At 42.5% G+C, this 23,283-nt stretch overlaps 1 protein-coding gene and 1 long non-coding RNA gene across 3 annotated transcripts in view; both read right to left on the bottom strand.

Moving 5' to 3' along the window:
• Positions 1-23,283, bottom strand: part of LOC146716477 (uncharacterized) — a 93,812-nt gene that overhangs the window by 33,758 nt on the left and 36,771 nt on the right. The gene's annotated exons all lie outside the window — the stretch shown is intronic.
• On the bottom strand, positions 6,353-21,945 carry LOC146716479 (protein NLRC3-like). 2 transcript variants are annotated; one of them, XM_085452529.1, is made up of 6 exons: positions 21,701-21,945; positions 21,524-21,616; positions 20,659-20,760; positions 11,929-12,164; positions 9,973-11,812; positions 8,285-8,462 (listed from the first exon to the last, which is right to left on the bottom strand). In XM_085452529.1, the coding sequence occupies exons 1-6, from the start codon at positions 21,787-21,789 to the stop codon at positions 8,285-8,287; spliced, it is 2,538 nt and encodes an 845-aa protein (XP_085308655.1). In that variant the 5' UTR covers positions 21,790-21,945. The 2 variants fall into 2 exon arrangements, with proteins under 2 accessions (XP_085308656.1, XP_085308655.1); XM_085452530.1 differs by lacking the exons at positions 20,659-20,760; positions 21,524-21,616; positions 21,701-21,945 and adding an exon at positions 6,353-6,548 and having other exon boundaries at positions 8,289-8,462; positions 11,929-12,320.

Below are 23,283 nucleotides of genomic sequence, written 5' to 3'. Positions count from 1 at the left end.
GAACCTTGGTGTGTCCACTCTGAGCTCTGTAGGAACCCCAACAACAAGCCCAACAATCCAGATGGACGGTTCCAGCTGTTAACTAGAGGAATTCCATCCAAACATCTGCTCTCACTAAATTCTTCCTCACCTACAGACTGTGTTCTTCACTGCTTTAAACTTGGAAATGAATGCAGTCATTGGTCTGCGTGCTGCTTTGTTCAGAGAGCTGATTGGCTGTTGACAGTGTTTGATCAGAGCGTGTCAGCCGTTACTATGGTGACCATAAAGGTGAGAAACAGGAAGTGTTTGTGTCCAATCCTGAAGCCTGTCACCATTCTCCTCTCACAGCTTCACTGAGAAGCTGCAGCTTTACAGGAAACACTGGATCTTTGTTTCATACTGACTGTGTTTAGTACAATACTGCTGACAGCACCACCCACTCACTCCATCACTCTACTTACACCAGAGTCTCCAGTCTGTAGTCTGGACTCTGCTGAAGATCAGACAGCTGCTTCACATCTGGATGCTTCAGGTTGTTCCAGCTCAGGTCCAGCACTCTCAGATGGGAGGGGTTGGACTCCAGTGCTGCTGCCAGATAATCACAGCTGATCTCTGACAAACCACAGTCCATCAATCTGTATAAAGAATGAAAGATGTAAGTTTATTAGACAAAGTGTGAGCTTGAAATCATTCAGTGTTTCATCATCTGTTCAGAGCTGAAGAAGGTTCAGAATGTAGAAGTTTAGAAAATGGAAACTCCAAACAGCTGAAGCCAACAGGAAGCAGCTTCAAACAGGAAACTGTGCAGAGTTTCAGACTATATGTCCTGATGCAGCCAGTTGGATTTTGGAGATTTGAATCTCTGTTCTGTGACTAAGTCCTTGAATCATTTCTTCCAGTTGGTCCAACAAGACAGACTAAGTATTGGACATGTGTTGTGGCTCCATTAGGGGAGCTTCTAAATGTGATGTGATGGCCCCTCTGGGTCTGTCAGGTCACAGGACTGAAGAGAGCTCAAACTGGGCACACAGTTGTTCCAGTCTGGACCAAAGACTCTATACTGGGACTGAGGGACTGCTTTGACTGCTCCCACTGGGACGTTTTAAAGGCTCATGTTCTCACTTAGATCATCGATTTCTACTTACATTTCTTTCTGGGAAAAATGGGGATTACTTTGGAAACAGGAAGTATTTTCCCCAATAAGCAGCCCTGGATTAGTAAATCACTTCAACATGTTCTCAGGCAGAAGAAGCTGTCTTGTTATGAGGGAGAGAAGAAAAAGATGGAGGCACAGAAACTTGTTGAAAGAGAGATAAAGCAGCTAAAATCAGGTGTAAAAGTAAAGCAGAGGATGAGCTGAATAAAGGACACTCAAGGCTGGCTTGGAAAGGAATGAAGTCCATGGTGGGGATGCAGAACAAGGAGCAAAGATGAATGTGATGCTGAATCAGCAGAAGACTTGGACTCATTTGATTCCAGCTTTGATATCATTGATTTCAATGAAGAGCTTTGTGATTGTAGCAAAGGGCTGGTAGCTCTGAGAGTCCCACTGATGAGGTGTTTGTGTGGAAATCTCTTAGTGGGACCAAAGAGAGAAAAAGCCCTGGTCCTGATGCTGTGGGAGGGAAATGATTGAAGTGTGCTGTGAGGAACTGACTGGGAGATTTTCACACATTTTCCAGTCCTCCTTGGAACAACAGGAAGTTCCCAGCATATGGAAACAAAGGTTAAGTGTCCTATGGCACTCAGTGATGATGGTGCTGTGGCCCCACCACCTCCACCTCTTTGTAAAGGAACTAACTGTAATCTGAAGCTTCAAATGGGACTAAGACTTCCTCCACTAGGTGGCAGTGTCTGATGAGAAAGTGTTAGTGGAGCTGGCCTGGAGTCAGAAACAGGAAGATGCAGGATTTGGGCTGAAATGGGGAAAAGTGGTTCGCACTAGTGCCTTAAAGCAAGAAGGTTGTAGGTTGAAGCTTGTTGGCCTTTCTGTGGAGGTTGGATGTTCTCCCACAGTCCAATGAAATGCTGCTTAGGTTCATTGGTGCTTCTAAATTGGCTGTAGGTGTGGATGTGAGAGAGTGGTTCTCTGTCTCTCTCTGTTGGCCCTGTGATGGACTGCTCACCTGTGCAGGTGGACCACGCCTCTTGCCCTATGACAGCTAGGGCACTGGCTGCAGCCCTGTGAGCCTAAGCTGAATAAACAGTTAGCAAAAATGATCCATAGATGGCCTGAAATCCCCCAGTTAGCAGTTTGGTAGATAGCTATGACATGCTAATCCCATCCAGCAGCTGTATTCTACCTGTAAGCTGATCCCTGCTGAGCCAAAGCACTTTTTCATATACAAATTACAACCTTTAATAGAAACCTATTGGTCAGCATCTTATTAGCCTGCTGTTAGCTTCATTCCACAGAAAACTGAGAGAAACTAACAGAGTTGATAAAGAATAAAGAGAAATGTGCTGATTTAAAGCCTTTGAAGTGCTTCAGATGATCTCTGTCCACTTCTGTCCACTCATTCATTCATGTAAGCTTTCTAATGCAGCTTTGATCTTCACAGTCTGCTTCATGAAACTCATTCTAACCCTGAATGTCAGAGTGTTCCTCCTTCTCTTTCCCATCATTCATGCTGGCAGTGGAGGAGATTTGGATGTTGGACTGTGTTTTGGATGATGTGTGTATGTTTGTGTTGGACTGCTGTCTGTAAAGCAAACGCACATTTTGCTTTGGATTTCAGTGTCAGACAGACTTTAAGGTGGAATGAAGAGTTGGAGAGTTTCACAGTGAATTATCCAGTGGAGGATTTTTCTTCTTCTTTGAAGGTTTGAAATGTGAACATTGTTCTGCTGCAGTCAATGGACTAAACCAGAGAAGAAGAAAACAGACTTTACCATGAAGATCCTCAGTGTGGATCAGTATAATATCAGCCTGATGTCTGCAGTTTAGTGTCAGCACAACTTTCACATCATATTCATCTCAGCACAACTAAAACATGCTGACTGACCTCAGAGTTTCAAGTCCACATCCTGGACTCTCCAGGAAACCACACAGATGCTTCACTCCTGAATCCTGCAGCTTGTTGTTCAGGCTCAGCTCCAGCTGTCTCAGATGGGAGGGGTTGGACTTCAGTGCTGCTGCCAGATAATCACAGCTGATCTCTGACAAACCACAGTCCCTCAATCTGTATAAAGAATGAAAGATGTAAGTTTATTAGACAAAGTGTGAGCTTGAAATCATTCAGTGTTTCATCATCTGTTCAGAGCTGAAGAAGGTTCAGAATGTAGAAGTTTAGAAAATGGAAACTCCAAACAGCTGACAGAGTTCATACGCCTTTGTCAGGGTCAAATTCAAGCAAGACCATGTGAAAATTAAAACACATCATCCTAGGTGAACTTAAACACCTTTGTTCCCCTTTTGTTAAGACATAGAAAAGTACACCACACAAAAATACTGCAAAAGGAAACGGTCGCCTTATATACATAGTGTATAAACTCAAAATGCACATTTCACTTCAAATTAAGATTAAGGCTTTGAACAGATCACATAGTTCAGTTCAACATATAAGACTTTAAGAATGCACAAGCATCTACTTAAAATCTATTTAATTTATCATCCATGATATTATTTTGTACAATTCCAATGTATTTTGTTCATCTCCCTTAAATAAACAGGCAGTCTTAAAGTATGAAATATTCATATACAAACACATATAAATGTGTGTACTGTCTCAGTGGCTGATAGTACCCCACAGGCCTCAGTGTGAGCTTGAAGACATTTATAATGTTTAAGTAGTTTAATGTGCAGGTGCTGACGATAAACACATTTTGAATGAAAGCCGGGGAACTTTGGTAGCACAGAAACAAGTGGCTATTCTTTGTGACTATATGGATCACTCACAATACCATTATTTCACACAAAGGCACCAAATTAATACTCAAAAAAGCTGCAGCAATACACACAAATATAAACAGTACTTGGTGACAACTTTGCTTTTAGCCTTTAACCCTTCTTGACTACTTTTGATGTGGCCTCTATATTTTACCTTTAAAAACAGTTCATCTTGCCAATCTGTTATTTTCTCATTTTGACCAACTGTATCAGCACAATTTATCTAAATTCAGACAAAATTTAAAATACAAGTAGAAAGTGATATTTTGACTGTAAAAACCACACACATGTTTAACGAATCATCTTCATAACTTGAAATGCAAATAGAGATTGTACACTTTTAAAAATACGCACACGTTTTGCAAACAACAAAGTTATATGGTACTATTTACCAAAAAATGCAGCCAAGGCTCAGACGTTTTTCATATAATCATTTCAAACTATTTACAGAACAATCAGGTGTCAAACAATAGTTTGTGTCACTCTAACACATATGAGAACAGCACAGGGATAAACCTGCAGGTCTGACAGCAGGTGTGTCACTCAGCGTTTACACTGCAATCTGCCTTTGTTGGCTTTAAGGCAGCAACTGTGACGATCACTAGTAGAACTGACACACAAAACAAAACAACAGCTACACACTAAATACACAAGACAACAAACTAACTTGAGACCAAACACGGTAAACGTCACAAATCTCTCACGTATCAAAACTCTCTCTCTCTTTCGCTCACTCGCTCTCTCTTGCCGGTCACTCCTAAAACTTCCCCCTTTTGCTAAACAACCAAATGTCATGTTTCCATATCATTTTTGATTGGTCGACATGGTACATTTTCCCACCTATAGGGCTTTGGAGCGTGATGTCACGGGAGATGGGCCACGCCCCCTTCCGCCATGACAGTAGGCCAGCCAAAGGATACCATTTCAGCTATGGATCGTACGTGTTGTGTTGTCGGTTGCAACGTTAGATCACACGATCGTGAAGGCAAGAAGCTGGATAACGGGCTCTCTTTTCATCGTTTTCCATCCTGGAGGCAACGTGAGGGATCCCATGTATCCGATATTACTAAACAAAGACGTCAGGCTTGGATTGCAGCGGTGAGACGAGCGGATATCGAGTTCTCTGCAATCCCCAGCTTTTTGTTGGTTTGCTCACGGCATTTTCTTTCCGGTGAGTTCTAAATTAATTCATATCACTCTTGAAAGGCTTTTAGTGTGATTTTCAACGTGCTGAGGTCATAGATAATGAGATAAAACATGCTAATGTGTGATGCTGCAGAACCACATCATGTCGACTGAGTAGCTTATGATTTGGCATTATTGCAGGCAAACCAGCATATGAAATGGATGTAACAAATCCAGACTGGGCACCAACACTGCACATGGGGCATGACGACATACCTGTATCAGACTCGGACCGGCACTCAAGGCGTACGCAACGGAAGCGAAAAAGAGCACCCATCGGAGGTAAACAACCCCCCCCCCCCCCCCCCCCCCCCCTCTAAAAACATACTAAATTGCTATCACTGTACACTAATCCGCACATAACTTCCAGATGAATCACACACCTGTCATTGGAATATTGGTGTACATTTACCTTATGTCTAATTTTATCTTACAGGCTTTCGTTATGCAGCTGCAGAGTCTGAAGGTGTGCCCCGTGCAGAAGTGATTGATGAAGATCTGACAGAAGACCAACAGCAAAATCACAATGTCATGGAGGCAGTGGACAGCAGTTGTGTTGGACAAGTGGAGGTTGAGGTACCAGCTGCAAATGTGGATATACTGAAGAAATGTAAACCTTTTAAAATGATGACAGATTACAAACTCTCAGCTGTGTCTGTAATCAAACCTCTGTAACTTTGCTTCACTTCAGCAGCATCAGCTCATGTTCACATGTTGATTCATGGTTTGCTTCAGTTTTTGATGGACTGCAGAATATTTTGAAGGTTATCTGCTATAAAAAGCCAGAACAGGAAAATCTGCTTCATGTGTTTCTGTTTGATCCTCAGTGACTTTGACACAAAGGCCTCTGCTGTGATGATCACACCTCTGATCAAGTCTCACAGTGTCAGCTTTGTTTTTATACATATGGATATGTGCTGATAAATGATCAGAGTTATAATATTTCCCACTGTCTGCTGTGTGCCGTGACCTTTGACCTGCTAAAGACAGTCAGCTGTGGATTATTCATTGTTGTGTCTGATACTTAGAACTGTGAGGAAGAACACTACACAGTTAATCAGGGTCCCCTCTCTCTGAATCAGGGAAGGTGGGCAGGCCGCGTGTGGGCCGCGGGCCATACGTTGAGTCTCACTGTTTGAAATGTGAACATTGTTCTGCTGCAGTCAATGGACTAAACCAGAGAAGAAGAAAACAGACTTTACCATGAAGATCCTCAGTGTGGATCAGTATAATATCAGCCTGATGTCTGCAGTTTAGTGTCAGCACAACTTTCACATCATATTCATCTCAGCACAACTAAAACATGCTGACTGACCTCAGAGTTTCAAGTCCACATCCTGGACTCTCCAGGAAACCACACAGATGCTTCACTCCTGAATCCTGCAGCTTATTGTTGGAGCTCAGGTCCAGCTGTCTCAGATGGGAGGGGTTGGACTTCAGTGCTGCTGCCAGATAATCACAGCTGATCTCTGACAAACCACAGTCACTCAATCTGTATAAAGAATGAAAGATGTAAGTTTATTAGACAAAGTGTGAGCTTGAAATCATTCAGTGTTTCATCATCTGTTCAGAGCTGAAGAAGGTTCAGAATGTAGAAGTTTAGAAAATGGAAACTCCAAACAGCTGAAGCCAACAGGAAGCAGCTTCAAACAAACACAACAAGAGAAAAAACTCTGAACGTTTCACATTAAAGTCGTACATTTATCATAAAAACAGGACAAAGACTTGAAAAAGTCGTGTTTTTCCTTCCAGGAACCACAAGGCTTCACTTTTAAAGGTGAAGTGTGAAAGAAATGGACATATTTGAAGTCCAACACCTTTTTCCAGTCACATTATTAAAGCAGACAAACTACAAGCTCATTTTCATTCCAACAAGTCATCTTCTGACCTGGACTAACAACACTGGTCTCTATGTGCAGCTGGCTGTGAGACCAGTGCTCAGGGAGCGTCTACAAAGTGCAACACTGAAAGAACATCACACACTCATTTGCTTCCATCATCCAACCTGAAGAGGAAACAGAGACGCCTCCCCTTCAAAGTAAAAGCTGCTCCTTTTGGACACAGTATCAAAGAAAGTCTACAGTATAACATAGAAAAGACAGAACAAAGTTTTGGTTGTTTTTAAATTGTGCAGAAATGAAACTACACTAAGCTCAATTATGTGACAGACATTTCATCCCATGTCAGTTTGGCCTCATCCTGGGCCGGATTATCCAGCACACACTCTGACCACAGGCCCAGGGGCCACGCACAGCTGGGCTCCATCCAAGAGACAGCAAACAAACCAACACAATAATAAAAAGCACCATGTGATCTTCTTACATCTTCAAGACAAACATAGGAAAAACATGAGCATATTTGTTTCCTGATAAAATGATGTGACAGGTAGAACAGAGTAAAGTGGTGGTGTTACAGCCTTTCTCCCCTCTGCTGCCGAGGCTGTTAGTCTCTCCCAAACTCAGCTACAGGACTTCCAAATGAATGAAAGCAGCAGAAGTGGCTTTACAAATGAAAGAGGAAGAGGAGAAGAAGAGGAGAGGGAGGCCACCCTGACCATCACTCCAGCTGAAAACATCACACTTCTATTAAAGTTGGTGAGAAAATGTTGACCAGGATGAGCTGCTGGCTAATCTGGAGGCTGTAGCAGCAGCTCACAGTCACAGTGGATTTCCACTCATGAAAAAGCTCTGGCTGCTTCATTTCTCATCTCATATCAGAGACTTTAATGCTTCACTGAAGCTGTACTGTGATGCTTCCATATCCCAGTGAGGCCTCCATAATGATTTCAGCTGTTCTGTACACACACTGTGTGCCCTGTATGGCTCAAAGTCTCTGCAGCCTGTTTTTATCTGCTATCATCAGATCTTCATCATCCTCATTCACATCCCTCACACACTCTACAGCCTCATCAGCACTGACTTCATCTTCACTGACTGATGGAGCACAACATGAACCTGTGGAGGCTGAAACACTGTCCTGTCAAACATCTCCCCGTCACCACTCCACTTCTGTCAGCCTTTAAATGAACCCTGCTCAAGTCTGTCACTTCTGTTTGGAGCCAAAAGGAAAAACTCTTGTTCAGTCGTTTGGAAAGACAACATTTCTGAAAGCACTCAAACTTCTTCACATTTGTCTTCAGACACATCCTGAACATTTAGGAACTGAAGAAAGTTTCAAACATCAAAGACCTGAAATATAGAAAAACAACAACAGCCGCAGTCAGTGAACTCACCTCAGAGTCTCCAGTCGACAGTTTGGACTCTCCAGTCCAGCACACAGAAGCTTCACACCTGAATTCTGCAGCTTGTTCCAAGTCATGTCCAGCTGTGTCAGATGGGAGGGGTTGGACTTCAGAGCTGAGGCCACAACTTCACAGTGAGACTCTGAGAGTCGACACTGAGTCAGTCTGTGATGATAGAAAATATAAAATGTGTTATTATAAAAGCAGAAAATCTGCATTATAAACACAGACTGAATGTATATGAAGACAAAACAGAGTGAGGTCATAATCTGATGAATCTGCTCTTCACATCTGTGCTTCAGCTCCTCTTACTGTGTTTGACATGACACAACGATTGAGTCTCTCTCAGACCTGCAGACTTTTAATGAGAATCTTTGTTTGGCTTTAATCTGCAGATGAAGGAGGAAGATGGTGTCACATTTAGGCTTCCATAATGTCCACAGTCTGTCACTGAGATCTGATCCAGAGTCAGAGTGAAGACACACATTTGGACTGTTTCCTGTTTTGACTCCAGAACATTTTGAATGAGTTCAGCTCAGTGAAGAGTTCCAGCTGGAAAGATGATCTCTGTTTGCTACCTGCTGTCAGGTACGACTGTTCACGTCCACACGCAGGAAAAACCTGCTGACTGTTACCAAACGGAGCAGAAATCTCATCACTGGACAATAATGATGAATGAACTCAGAGCTGCTGATATCAGATCTGATTTCAGGGGAACTAAACACAGAAATGATTGGCTCATTTTAGCTTTCTGAGCCATTATCTGCTGGTGTGTCGCTAGTTGGCAGAAAATGATTTGTATTCCTGTTCAGGGCTTCAGTGTTTATGAGTCCAGATCCAGGTGACAGCAAGTCAAAATGATGTTACCTGTCTGTGTCCAGCAGCAGCCTGTATTCACTTTGAATATTGTTATAACCTGACATGGATCAGTTTGTCTTTGATTGGTTTGTAAATGTCACTGTTTCCATTGGACCTGAGTGACGTACAAAGACAGAGAGGGAGAGAAAGGAGAGAGAGGATGGAGACAGCAAAGAGAGAGCAAACACAAACAGGTGAGAGTGGACAGGTGACCAAGGTCAGCAACCAATCAGAGAGCTTCTGTTTGACCCACAGTCACTGATGATGACTGCACATAACCAAGCAGTGTGTTACTCTGATATCAAATATGGATCCTGCTCTTATAATAATGATCATCAGATGATATTATTGTGTTATTTTGTAGCTGAATACGATGTTTGTGTGATTATCAGTGAAAGAAGCAGTGAGGAGGATGGAGAGAGAGAGAGGACAGAGGCTGAAGTTAGAAACACTAAAAGGATTTTTCATGGATTTCATGGATGATTTGAGTGATTTCCAGCAGGACACTTAAACATGTCAGTGGACGTCCTAAAGAACATATTCACTGATATGAAACGTGTCATTGAACAGGATTAATATCAGTGGAAACATGGTGGAAACAGCTGTGACTGCATGGATGTGACACACTTCAAATCTGTTCTCCACTCTTGGATTTGGGATCCATGGAGCTGCTGCTGAGTCTGTACAATAAAGGAATGGTGTGGAAGGTTGCAGCGTACGGACACAAACACTTTGTGCTTACAATCTGATTTTATTTTCAAAATTAAACTACTAACCTACACTGATCAATGATGTTAATGATCACATCTGGACTCACCGAGCCTTTCTGCAGTTCCTCACAGCTGGAATCAGTCTCTGTCGTCCCCGCTCTGATGTGTTGTACTTAAGCAGGTCCAACTCATCCAGAACCTCCTCTGACATCTGCAGCATGAAGGCCAGAGCTGAGCACTGGAACTCAGAGAGTTCCTTCTTTGATCTGTTCTCTGACTTCAGGAACTCTTGGATCTCCTGAAATAATGTGAGGTCGTTCATCTCCATCAGACAGTGGAAGATGTTGATGCTTCTGTCAGGAGAGATTTCATCACTGTTGATCCACTTCAGGTTGTTGATGACTCTCTGGATGGTTCCTGGACTGATCTCTGTCTGACCCAGCAGACCTACTAAGAGTCTCTGGTTGGACTCCAGACAGAGGCCATGAAGGAAGCGAACAAACAGGTCCAGGTGGCCATTTTTACTCTGGAGGGATTTATACATGCCTTTAGTCAAAAAGACATCCATTGATGTGAAGCTATAAGACTTGAACTTGTTCTTAAAAAAAGATCTGTTTTTGTATTCTTCTCGGAAATTCCCTAGAAAACCTTCTACCACCTTTGTCTTCCTGTTGGTGTGACAGTGGAACATGTAGACAGCAGCCAGAAACTCCTGAATGCTCAGATGAACAAAGCAGTAGACTGGTTTCTGGAAGATCACACACTCTCTTTTGAAGATCTCTGTACAAACTCCTGAGTACACCGAGGCCTCTGTCACATCCAGACCACACTGCTCCAGGTCTTCTTGGTAGAACATGATGTTTCCTTTCTCCAGATGTTCAAACGCCAGCCTCCCCAGCTTCAGAAGAACTTTCCTATCAGCCTTCGTCAGCTCCTGTGGACTCGTCTCACGTCCCTCATGGTACTTGTTCTTCTTCCTCTTTGTCTGAACCAGCAGGAAGTGTGAGTACATGTCAGTCAGGGTCTTGGGCAGCTCTCCTCTCTGCTCTGTAGTCAACATGTGCTCCAGAACTGTAGCAGTGATCCAGCAGAAGACTGGGATACTACACATGATGTGGAGGCTCCTGGATGTCTTCATGTGGGAGATGATTCTGCTGGACAGCTCTTCATCACTGAATCTCCTCCTGAAGTACTCCTCCTTCTGGGCGTCAGTGAAGCCTCGTACTTCTGTTAGCCTGTCAACACATGTAGGAGGGATCTGATTGGCTGCTGCGGGTCGGGAAGTTATCCAGACGAGAGCCGAGGGAAGCAGATTCCCCTGGATGAGGTTTGTCAGCAGCTGGCTGACTGATGACTTCTGTGTGACATCAGACAGCAGCTTCCTGTTGGTGAAATCCAATGAAAGTCTGCTTTCATCCAGGCCGTCAAAGATGAACAAAAGCTGAGAGACAGCCAGCTTCTCTGCTGTGACCTTCTGTAATGTTGGATGGAAAACATGGAGCAGCTCCAGAAGACTGTACTGCTCATCTCTGATCAGGTTCAGCTCCCTGAATGAAAGCAGAACCACCACACTGACATGTTGGTTCTCCAAGCCCTCTGCCCAGTCCAGAGTGAACTTCTGCACTGAGAAGGTTTTTCCAACACCAGCCACGCCGTTGGTCAGAACCACTCTGATGGGTCTCTGTTGGTCAGGTAAGGCTTTAAAGATGTCCTGGCACCTGATTGGAGCGTCATGGAGGGCGTCCATCTTGGAAGCTGTCTCCAGCTGCCTCACCTCATGTTGGGTATGAACCTCTTCACTCTGTCCCTCTGTGATGTAGAGCTCAGTGTAGATCCTGTTGAGGAGGGTTCTACTTCCTGTTTCATCACTTCCTTCAGTCACACGTTCACATCTCCTCCTCAGACTGATCTTATGTTCATCTAAAACCTCCTGCAGACCAACATCTGCTGAAAGAAAGAAAAACAATGAGACTAAAGAGAAAGAAAACTCTTCAATGTCTGAACAACACAAGAAGTCCAGTTTTCAGAAATGAGTCCATCAGCAGACAGATGTTCAGTCTTACTTTGTACACAGCTGCTCTGACTGGCTGTCTGCAGTCCAGCTCTGCTTCTGGATCTTTCTCCACACTGGGGACAGGAGGAGTCTCCCGATGAAGCAGACTGGTCCCAGTATGAGGAGATGCACTGTCTGCAGAACCAGTGTCCACAGCTGGTAGAGACTGGATCCTTCAGGACGTCCTGACACAAAGCACAGCAGGACAGCTGCTCCTCATCACAAACACCACTCCTCTTCCTCTCTCTGTGAACACATTTCTTTATCACTAAAACATTTACTGTCAGTGAAAAACATCCAGATGTGACCAAACTGCAGTTCCTCACAGTTCCTTTGATTTCATCAACACTAATGAGCTGCTCTTCCTGTCTGCCTGTCTCATTAAACACTGAGCGATGAATACAAACTCAACACTTCCTGCAGACTTCCTGACTTCACAATAAAAGCTTTCCATCAGAGAGACAGTTATGACTTTCACTGTTTTACAGCCGCTGTGTGCAGATTATCTGGGTCAGTTCACTCTGAAGCAGCTTAGAAGTGTCCGTGTAGAGCCGTGGTCTGACACACAGAGACTTCTGATTTTCTCTATTTAAACAAACATGATGAAGATGAGCAGGTTTCTCTTCTAGTATAAACTCTGTGTCTCTGGCTCATGATGGCTTTTTAGGTTTTATGTTTTGCTCTCTCCTGCTAGCGTTTTGCCTGCCTGGGTGGAGATTGTAATGGCCTCTCGCTCTTGGTCCACACAGTTATGATGATTACACCACCTGTTGCTGACTCACCTGGGCTTACCGGGAACCATTTAACGCTGCGGCATGGAGCAGTTCGTCGCTGGGACATTGACCCTCCTGTGTTCATGATCTCAGCTCCTTGCTAAGAAATCTCTCTTTTAATTCACCAGTTGGGTTAACTTTGTGTATACTTTGAGTAAATATTTCCCCGGACCTGGTTACAGACGCTTACCTGTGATTCCCGTGTGTGGCTGTATGAGTGGAGCAGGACAAGAGTGACTGAAGAGGAGTGAGTGTGGACTCCCTTCCCTCTTTTCCCTGGAGCCCTGGACCCCCTCCCCAACTCACTGTACATATATAGAGCACTGTGGTTCACCCCTTTGGTAAATAACCTGTCACCTTTTTGTTTGTCAGAACTCAGTCTGTGCTTGAGTTCCTCTGTTAGCCATGACATTTTGTTGGTTCTCTGTCTTCAGGTCCCTGTAAGTGTTTGATCTAAAACATTATATTTATTCTGCTTTGATTGTTTTGTGATGAGGGACATTGTTGCACGATCCACTTTTTCTTATCACTCAAATATCCTGATACTTTCAGAAAGTTGGAGAGCTCTCCTGGCTTGCTTAGTCTTTGCTCTGTACTGCAGTACTTGCACTGGTTTCACTGGACAAGTCTGCATGTGAATCTACAACTGATCTGACATTGTGGCACAAACACAGTAAACAAACTCTACGAGCACCTTGTTTCATGTGCAGTGGCTTTCTTCTCATTCTGTTACTGAACACTGTATGAAAAGCCTCTCACTGCCAGCATCCTTCCAGCCCCACGACAACAAGACCAACTCACATCTACACAACACCAAGAATTTTTCCCCTTTTCTTTGGAGAAACTGAGAAGCCAATAGGATTGTAGCTCAAACTTGCCCACAGTCCTGCTTCATCACTGCTCACTCCTACCTGTGTTGGTGCTCAGTGGACAGTCATTAGGGTTGCCAACTCCCTGAAAAATAAATAAGGGACACCTCGTGGCCAGGGCCGGGCAACCTAGTTGTCTTCACCCTTCCCAGTGTGGTAGCTCTTTTTTGTGTGTGTGAAATTATTTTTTAACCATTTGACTTGAATTTGATTTAAGCAGATGCATATTCTATTCTTTGTGATATGACCATATGGGACACAAATGATCATTTAGCCATTTATTTTTAGCTCAAAATGACAACATTAACACAGTAAAACAGGTCTCTTTCTTAAACAGAAGCCTGTCATGCTTAACTTTTGAGAATAAAAGTAAATCTTTCTTTAAAAGAACTCTGTCCTGCTTAACTTAAAATTATATAAATTAATAGAAAGCAATAGAACAAAAAATATTCTTGTAACAGTGCACATATAGTGCATTTAGTGCAATTGGCTTCAGCTGAGGTATTATTTCAGCTTTTCTAATGCTAATCAGCTGCTCCTGTTTGTAAACCCTCTTGTTCCCATGATTACGCATCATAACTCATCATCATTATTCATCTATGTATTACTTTTATGTATTAGTCATCTATTTGTTGTAATCATCTATCCTTGCAGTTGTTTATTACACAAAATAAATTATATTATCACACTTCTGGCCACATAGCGCTGATATTCACTGCACATGCCCATATTAACCTTAACCAGAGGGTTTAAAAAACAAACCAGTGTTTACATACCATATCTGCTTCTGCCGTGGCCTGGTGGACAACAAATTGGTTAAGGGTTCCCCGAGCTTTCACGCCCCTCATGTTCTTCATGTGCCCACCATTAGAAGCATGCCTATGGAAAAAGTGCGCCGGCACACAGTGCAGTGCGCTTTATATGTGTTATCGTGCACTTTTCCAGCCAGGCGTTTTCCTTTTCCCATTCCTCCCTGTACTTTTGCAGCCTTTTTTTCTTTCTCTGAGCGAACAAACATTGCTGCTCTGATGCTGGGCTCACACTGTGCGATTTTTGGCCCATTTTGAGATGATTTTTGAGTCATGCGACCGATTTGGCGATCGGCCCAATTTTGGCCTTCATCGTGCATCGTGTAGTATACGTGGGGTAACGAGAAGCGATTAACACCTCACGACCAGCTCCCGATCATCAATCGCTCGTGAGCGTGTCACCACAGCCGTTCACACTGCTCACGCGCAAACACGTAAACGTTGGTGAAAAAGACGGAGCAGCACGGCTGTGCAGCGTGCGATCTGGACACAAGCGATGGAGGCACAACTGTAGAACTTTGGAAAGCTCATCAGAGCCTTTTCAATGTGGCATCACAAAATTATCACGACCACAACAACCGTGAACATAGTTGGATTTACATGCTGCTCAATCACAGCTGCCTGATCAATGTTTTTCATTAGCAATTTAGCAAAGTTGATGGTGGTGGTGTGTCTGTGTGAGTGAAAGACAGAGAGAGCGAGCGACAGAATTTCTGTTATAACCTTCATTTTATGGAGGCACAGTGTGAGCACTCAGGTCGCATCAGAGCATCGGGCGGTATAGTGTGAGACCTGCGTCGTGACCTACCAACTGCGAGTCAATCGTGCAGTTTGAGCAGGAGCTGAATAACGTGACTGAAAAAATCGCACAGTGTCTGCCCAGCTTTAGGTGTACTGTCGTCCGAGACTTGCACCGCAGTGTCGGCGTTTGTTTCCCTGTTGGCCATGCTTCTTGTTGTGGTCATCTGTTGTCTTCCGGTATTTTCTCCGCAAGCGACCTTTCCTCGACCAATGAGATGAGCGGTAATCTGAATTGTCATAAGTGTGCTGTCAGCTCATTGGTCACAAAGCAGGAGAGGGGCTGGGAATTATGTTTTCAAACAAAGCGTTAATTCCATAAACATTTATAGACCACTTTTGATTCTCACTGTATTACGGGACAAAGTGCGTCCCTTATTAGCTCAATACGGGACAAAGTGCGTCCCTTATTAGCTCAATACGGGACGTGTGCTTTTGTTTCTAAATACGGGACGATTCCGTTTTTTAAGGGACGGTTGGCAACCCTAACAGTCATAGCCTGCTGCTAGCATGAATGCTAAACGTACTGCTGTGGATGATCAGCAGAAAAACATGTTGTCAGTTTGACTGTTTGCTGTATTTAAAGTGTTTTTCTCAGTTCGTCTGTATTCAAAGTGCATTCGGGGCTTTAGCTGACAGCTCTTTGTGCTAACAAACTAAACTCTCTTAGTTTAAGCCAACAGACTTTACCAAACACAAAGCCTGCTGCTGCCTCCATGGGTTAGCTTGTGTGACTGGTGTTTACACCAATGAAATCTAAATCACACTAATGTGTCCTCCAAGGTGTTTGGTGGGAGCACTGAGTGAAACATAAGAGCTCTGGTTAAGCCTCATCAGCTGGATAGGCTGTCCACCCTAGTCCAGGCTTTAACTCAAATCTCTGACTGGCTTTCTAACAGCTACCTTGTTAGAACAAGACAGAGACCATGATCATAGCTCCTCCTGATCTATATTCTAAAATCAGTCAAGTTGTTGCCCCTTTCTGTTCTTCTGCTGAGCCAAATATTCGAAATCTTGGAATAATATTTGACTCTTCTTTGGGCCTTGACTCACATGTAAAGTCTCTGTCTCGTTCCTGTTTCTTTCATTTAAGGAATATTTCTAAACTGCGACATATGGTCTCCTTAGCTGAACTGGAAAAAATTGTCCATGGATTTGTGTCATCGCGTTTAGATTATTGTAATTCCCTGTTTACCAGCTTGGATAAATCATCTCTTTCTCACCTCCAAGCTGTACAAAACGCAGCAGCCAGACTACTAACTCGCTCTACCCAGCGAGCTCACATCACTCCTATTTTATGTTCTTTACATTGGCTCCCAATAGATTTTAGAAATGATTTTAAATGATTGTTTTAACGTACAGAGCACTAAATTATGGAACGCCAGGACTGCCATAATGAATTAATTAAATACACCATTAAATAATTAATTAAATGTGGCAATAATTAATTAAAATTGGAATTAATTAATTAAATAAATAGTTATGACACATGTAATTAATTAATTATTGACACATTTAATTAATTATTTATGTATTTCACATTTTAATTAATTATTGACACATGTAATTAATTAATTATTGACACATTTAATTAATTATTTATGTATTTCACATTTTAATTAATTATTGACACATTTAATTAATTATTGACACATTTAATTAATTATTTAATGATATATTTATTTATTTCATTTTGGCAGTCCTGACGCCTGGCTCTCGTCATGAAATAATTTTATCTGTCAGCCTCACCCATCAAACTCAGGGGGCGGGGTTAACGCTGCCCATGCAGCTTCTCTAACATTTGATTGGTTGCCGTGCAAAGTAAGTCAAAACAGGTCGATCCTAGAAAATCGATTGCTTGTGTAGACTTGGGGCAGCCAGGTATCCCAGAATGCAGATCAAATCACAAGCAGCAATGGTGGTGGTGTAGTTTTAAAATACCCCGTTTTTCTGTCACCAGCTACACTTTTAACAGTGTTTTAGCCGCGAATGTCGCGACGTATGTCTGGTCAGGTTGTCAACATAGAACATGTTTGCAAAAGTGCTCAGATGTTTTCAGAGATTTCACTAGCTCTGCTAACAATTAGCATGCAGAGCGCACCGAGGGGGTTACGTTAACCGGTTTGTTTACATATTCCACTCTCCGTGTTCCACATGTTGCATTCGCAGATTCTCATTTTCACCGAACGATCGTCTCTTTCCGCCTGGTCTTGTGTCTCTGTGCTTCTGTAACATAAAGAACGAGCTGACATTTTTCTCACGAAACCAGCGATCAGCTCAACAGACCCTCAGTTTACCTGCATGCATCCTCCTCCTCATCTGTCAGCTGTTTAACACCTGCTGCTAATTCAAGAAACACGCCTAGTTACCTGGTGATAGTCACAGTTTAACTGGGCAGCCGGTGCTCGATATAACGCAATGTCAGCGCATTTTTCTGCACAAGATAAGTAAATATAATGTTTTCCCCGAGCGCAGAGCTGCTGGAGCTTGTTTCCTTACAGAGCACTTTATAGGCGAGCCAGCTTTATCAGCGGCTGATGTCCAATCACCGGCACACAGCTTTCAAACCTCAGCTGAGTTTTAGCTCTCAGTGGTTAAACGCTGGACTTCATTCACTCAGGTTCTGTCTGTCGGGTCACGTTTACTTCGCTGTTTTATTTACAACTGAGCAAATCGGTTTGGCTGAGGTTAAAGTTACGTTTCATAACTGCATAGTTTCACAGACGTTTAATGGTTCACTGGCACATGTGTTAGACTGAACTATCATCTAAATATCATCTGTTTTTTAATAGTTATTCAACTGTATTCTAAGCACCAGCTGTCTGTTAGAATGTGATTTTTTTTCTCTCTCTGTTGGCAGAGGTATAAAAATGCGCAGGAAAATCTGACATGCATGGCAAACTTCAGCGACGATATTTAGGGAGGAATAAACACACATCAAACATAAATGAACCATTTGTCTGTCTCCATAATTGAGAGCATTTTCTCTTCTTATGTCAACACTCTCTCTCTTTTTTTTTGCTTTTTTTTTCTTTTTCGGTCAGGTTATGTTTACCTGTCAAAGGCTTGTTACAAACTATGAAACACATGGTGCAGACTTCTGGATGTTAGAAGAAAACTAATACTGCTCATGAAGGAGACTAAAGGCAGGAAGGTGTCCTTTAAAACTAAACATGTTAATAGGACCTCCCTATTTATATCATAGTTTATGATATAGCACGTGTATTTCAGTAATAGCCTGCTGAGGCCACTATACGTGCTGGCCTCATATCAAATGTGAAGGCAGACTGAGTCTATGTTTGACGTTTGTTTATATCTAATCTTCCTTTTGAAACATTTAAACAGCAGCGAGTCTGCAGCTGAGGGAATACAAATTCAAATTGTCGGAACAGGTTTGCTCGTTTCTTGGATTCATTTGGTGATTTATTAAATGTATAACTGTTATTCTAATCTGCTGCTGGGTCTCTTACACTTTTCTTTATGCTGTATATTTTCACGTCTCTGGAATAGTTGGCAGTTAGATAGTCAGCTGGGAAACGTTGTGTTAACTCATGGAGCTGAGGATATCGTGGATATGCTGACCTCGCTGCGTGGTGTACAGAGCGAGGTCAGCATGATTAATATTCACAATAAAAATATTAGCCGAACATCATGAAGTCTGTATGTGTTTCATAGTGTCGAACAACCTTTGTACAGTTAAAGCCAGCAGTTACTACATGACTGAAACACCAACGTTATCTCTTTTATGTGTTTATACACAGGTCACGCTGATTACTGAACAAAAACCCAAAGATCAGATGTTAAACAGATTTATTTGCTCTCTCTCCTCCTTAAACATGTTTTTAATGTTAGTTATAATTCAGAATTGGCGACTGAAACACGTAGGACACATAAGAACATCAGGAAATAAAACACCGATAAATATAACCTCAGTAAAAGAAGTCAGCGGGGGTTACTACAGCTGTGTACCGGGGCCTGCGCTTTGTCGGTGGGATTGCTTGCGAGGCGAGCGGGTCTATCCCACGCTTTGCCGTGAGACTGGGACGACATCTCCGAAATCATCGAAGCACTTTTGCAAAGAGGCTGTATCTTGACAAACCGACCAGACACATGAAGATTAAACCACTACATTCTCGGCTAAAAAAATATTAAAACGGTATTTGGTAACACACAAACAGGGTTTTTCAAAGCTCAGTTCTGTTAGCTTCCACATGCCGGTTGTTGTGTGCTAGAAACAATGGCCACCAGGCCAAAGCAATGGTTTTGACTCGATCAGCGTTAACCCCGCCCCCTGAGTTTGATGGGTGAGGCTGACAGATAAAATTATTTCATGATGAGAGCCAGGCGTCAGGACTGCCAAAATGAAATAAATAAATATATCATTAAATAATTAATTAAATGTGTCAATAATTAATTAAAATGTGAAATACATAAATAATTAATTAAATGTGTCAATAATTAATTAATTACATGTGTCATAACTATTTATTTAATTCATTCATTCCAATTTTAATTAATTATTGCCACATTTAATTAATTATTTAATGGTGTATTTAATTAATTCATTATGGCAGTCCTGGCGTTCCATACTAAATGGCCCCAGATTATTTATCCAAGCTTCTCACTAAATACACTGCTGCTCGCTGTCTCCGCTCACAGACTCAGAGTTTGTTGGTTGCTCCCAGAACACGTCTGAAGACGAAAGGGGGCGGAGCCTTTCAGTCTGTGGCACCAAGGCTGTGGAACAGTCTACCTCTACAACTACGTTTGGTTGACTCTGTGGGATCCTTTAAAAAACAGTTAAAAACTTTACTGTTTAAACAAGCTTTCTGTTGACCAATGCTGTTTACATTTTTATATTTTTAATTTACATTTAAACTCTATATTGTGTATATTGTGCATTTTGCTATTTATCGTACTGTTTATTTTAATCTCTGTGTGCAGCACTTTGTGACTACCTGTCTATGAAAAGCGCTTAATAAATAAACTTTACTTACTTACTTACTAAAATAACAAACAGGGCTGTGAGAGCAACTGAAGTGATAAAAATACTGTTTGAAGATAAAAAACACTTTGATGTTCTCTCGTCACCTAACAAAGTCCAAACCCTGTGAACTATTTTAGCTTTAATAATTGTGGATTCAGGTATCCTGAACCCATCTTTGGACATTTGTAATTAAATATTTTAAAACTCCATCAAAGACTCCTGATGTGGCTGTTTGGAGAAGGAAAAGAGGGACAAAGTGGAGCGTCGAGCTGAGGCTTCATTCACTGCAAACCTACAGTTGTGTTTCCTTATTTCTGCTGTTTGCATGTTCACAGCTGAAATAAAGCTGCCTCTTTGACTTCATCCTGTTGTGTTTGGGTCCAATCCTGCCTGCCACACAGCGCTACAGGACAAAGTCTAATATTTTTATCTTTTTAATGAATCTTTGGTCATATTTATCCAGGAAAACACAAACATGTAAAGGAGTCATCACAGGTCTCTGACCTCGTTGGTCCAGGTTCAGCACTGAAGTTTGGAGGATGATCATTGGACCAGTCACTCCTCACAGACGGACAGCTGGATCCTGCAGACTGTGACCTCTGACCTCTGCAGACACAAACATGTTTTATTCAATGATCAATTCTCTGATAAAGTGATTGAAGCAGCTGTGATCACACAGACTGCAGATAATGCAGCTGTTTCCTGTCAGTAACAGTCCTCTTAGATTAGAGTTCAGCTTTTTACAGGAAAACAAATGTCCCTGAATGCAACAGTGAGACACAGTGTGCCTGTGTGGCTGTGATAGCTGCCGTTAGGAGCGCTCATGTGTTTGCAGTTAGACGAGGAGATGTTACCATCATGGACACGTTAACAAATCCTGCAGCATCACGTGGCACAAACACTTTGTGTTCCTGTCATCTGCAAGCAACAGGAAGTTCATTAATAAAGGCGGGATGGAGACGTGACTGTGATAGTTCTCCTTCATCCAGCTGTTACACACATCTGGGCTCACAGGACGAGCCTTTGTCTAATACAGCAGCTGCTCTCTGAACACTTTTCTGAAGAGGAGCTGCACAAACCTTTGTTTGCTTTCTAGAGCAGCGTATCAAAGTCAAACTACCCACTGCTAGCAGCTGTTTCTATCATAGTTTAGGATCCAGATGTGTGAGGTCTAGATTTACACCTCTGATTAAAATACATAGTTAAAAACAGCCAATTGTGTCCAAATGTGTCTTAAACCAGATAAACTGACAGTTACAGCTGAGCCTGTGTGTCCTTGGAGACACTGCTCTGCTACAGAGATGCATTTTAGAAACCAGGAAACATCAAAATCATTTAAATCAGAGAGTTCATGTTACTAACAGCTCACCTCTCTGCAGCAGAGACTTTAAAACCAATGATGACATCTTTAGACGCGTCACTCTTACAGGACACAGAGCTGGGTGGAGGTCCAGGCTGGTTCCTGTGAATAATGATGGAGCAGTGATGTGAGTGCTGAGCTGTGACATGGAGAAGAGTCATGGACAGTTAGAGATGGTCATCTCACCTCTGAGCTTTGGTCTGGCTCTCATGTTCCCCACACAGAGTGCTTTTAGAGGGAGGGACTCCCTCCTCTCTGTCCTCACACTGATCCATGCTGCTCAATTCACATCAGCTCACACACACTTTCTACCTTCACCTGCAGAGGAAACACAAATCAGCCCAGCGACACACTGACTGACCCACTCAGCACCCACTGATTGATTCAGACACGTTTTAATCCCCAAAAGTTGATTCTGTTCATCTGGATGTTTTCAGTGGGGAGAAACGTTTCATGACTCATCCAGGTGACTCCTTCAGTCTCAGCTGACTGCAGGTTTCCAACCTTATAAACAGGACATTTGCACAATGGCTGGGAGGTCATGACCATTGATCAACAACCACTGATCAATGGCCATGAGTCCCATTCACAGAGAGTTGGGGAATGTCTGCAATCACAGCATTACTAACCTAACCCTTACCTGGATGATTGAGCATCCAGACACTTTTTAATATTTTACTAATTTCTGAAGCTTTTTACCAACTTTGATCAAATTGGTCTGCTGTCATTTTATTGTTGACAAAAAGAGATTTTGAGTTTGAGTGTTGACGTTTCCATGTGGGACTGTTGCTGCAACACCAGGATGTTACTACAGAATACACTTTATATTGTGAGCACTTGGATGTTAGTCCAGTGGTCCTAAACTGACACACCTGCACCTGGATTCATTCTGACCAGATTTTAACCCAACAGTGTTTCATACTTAATACATCAGACACAAACTCTGCAGCTGTCATCGTGTGCAGTGTGTGTGCAGTGTGTGTGCAGTGTGTGTGCAGTGGGTCACTGTGTCCTATGAGTGTTATACTACAATAAACAGAGCCTGACCGCGGGCATAAAGAGGGCAAAAACCCACTTATGCTCTAAAGATGAAGTTCTGTTTCTCTTCAAATGAGCCTCAGAGCATGTGGAGGGTCATTGAACGCATCACAGATTACCTCAAGAACAACAGGCTGAAGAACATAAAAACAAACGCAGAGTTTCTGTCTGACGGTTTGAACATGAAACAGGAATCATTGAACAAAAACGGCCAGTTTACTCATTTATGATCAATCATCAACGCATTCACCTACAATACACGAATGAACATCACCAGTTAAACTGAAAATAACCTGCATACAAATACGACAGCAGACTATAGCGAACGAGCAGAGAAATGCATTTTATAGATGAAGTGTTGGCAGCGACTCTTAGGACAGCCCTGTCTCACTGTCAGCAGTTAAACAACATCCACACACTGGAAGCCCGTTTGCGTCACTAAAAAAAAGAAGGATCCAGAACTCGAAATTTCGACTTATTTTCTCGTAATTTCGACTTATTAACTTGGAATTTTGAAAAAACGAACTCAAAATTAAGAGTTAGTGCTGTCAATCAGTCATTTACGTGAATGACGTAATTTCCTTGTTACCCGGAAGCTGAAGCCCTCAGCTACAAATGCTACAGCTAAGACACCAGAATTACAGCCAGTCATAAATGCACAAGTCGCTGATTATTGTCTGTGTGGCTTCACAAATGATGAAGTCCTTCTGTTATTAGCTGAATCACATGGC

This window comes from Copadichromis virginalis, linkage group LG3 (assembly GCF_057382275.1).
Source record: "Copadichromis virginalis isolate Kocher_CV1m ecotype Utaka linkage group LG3, C_Virginalis_male_GT1.1, whole genome shotgun sequence".
NCBI lineage: Eukaryota > Metazoa > Chordata > Actinopteri > Cichliformes > Cichlidae > Copadichromis > Copadichromis virginalis.
This window is presented reverse-complemented; position numbering and strand designations above follow the sequence as displayed.

Coding starts and splice junctions, on each gene's coding strand:
- LOC146716479 (XM_085452529.1), bottom strand. CDS start 21,789: ATGGATCAGTGTGAGGACAGAGAGGAGGGAGTCCCTCCCTCTAAAAGC. Junction 20,761..21,523: donor AAAGTCTCTGCTGCAGAGAG/GTGAGCTGTTAG, acceptor TTGTGTCTGCAG/AGGTCAGAGGTCACAGTCTG. Junction 11,813..11,928: donor TCAGAGCAGCTGTGTACAAA/GTAAGACTGAAC, acceptor TCTTTCTTTCAG/CAGATGTTGGTCTGCAGGAG.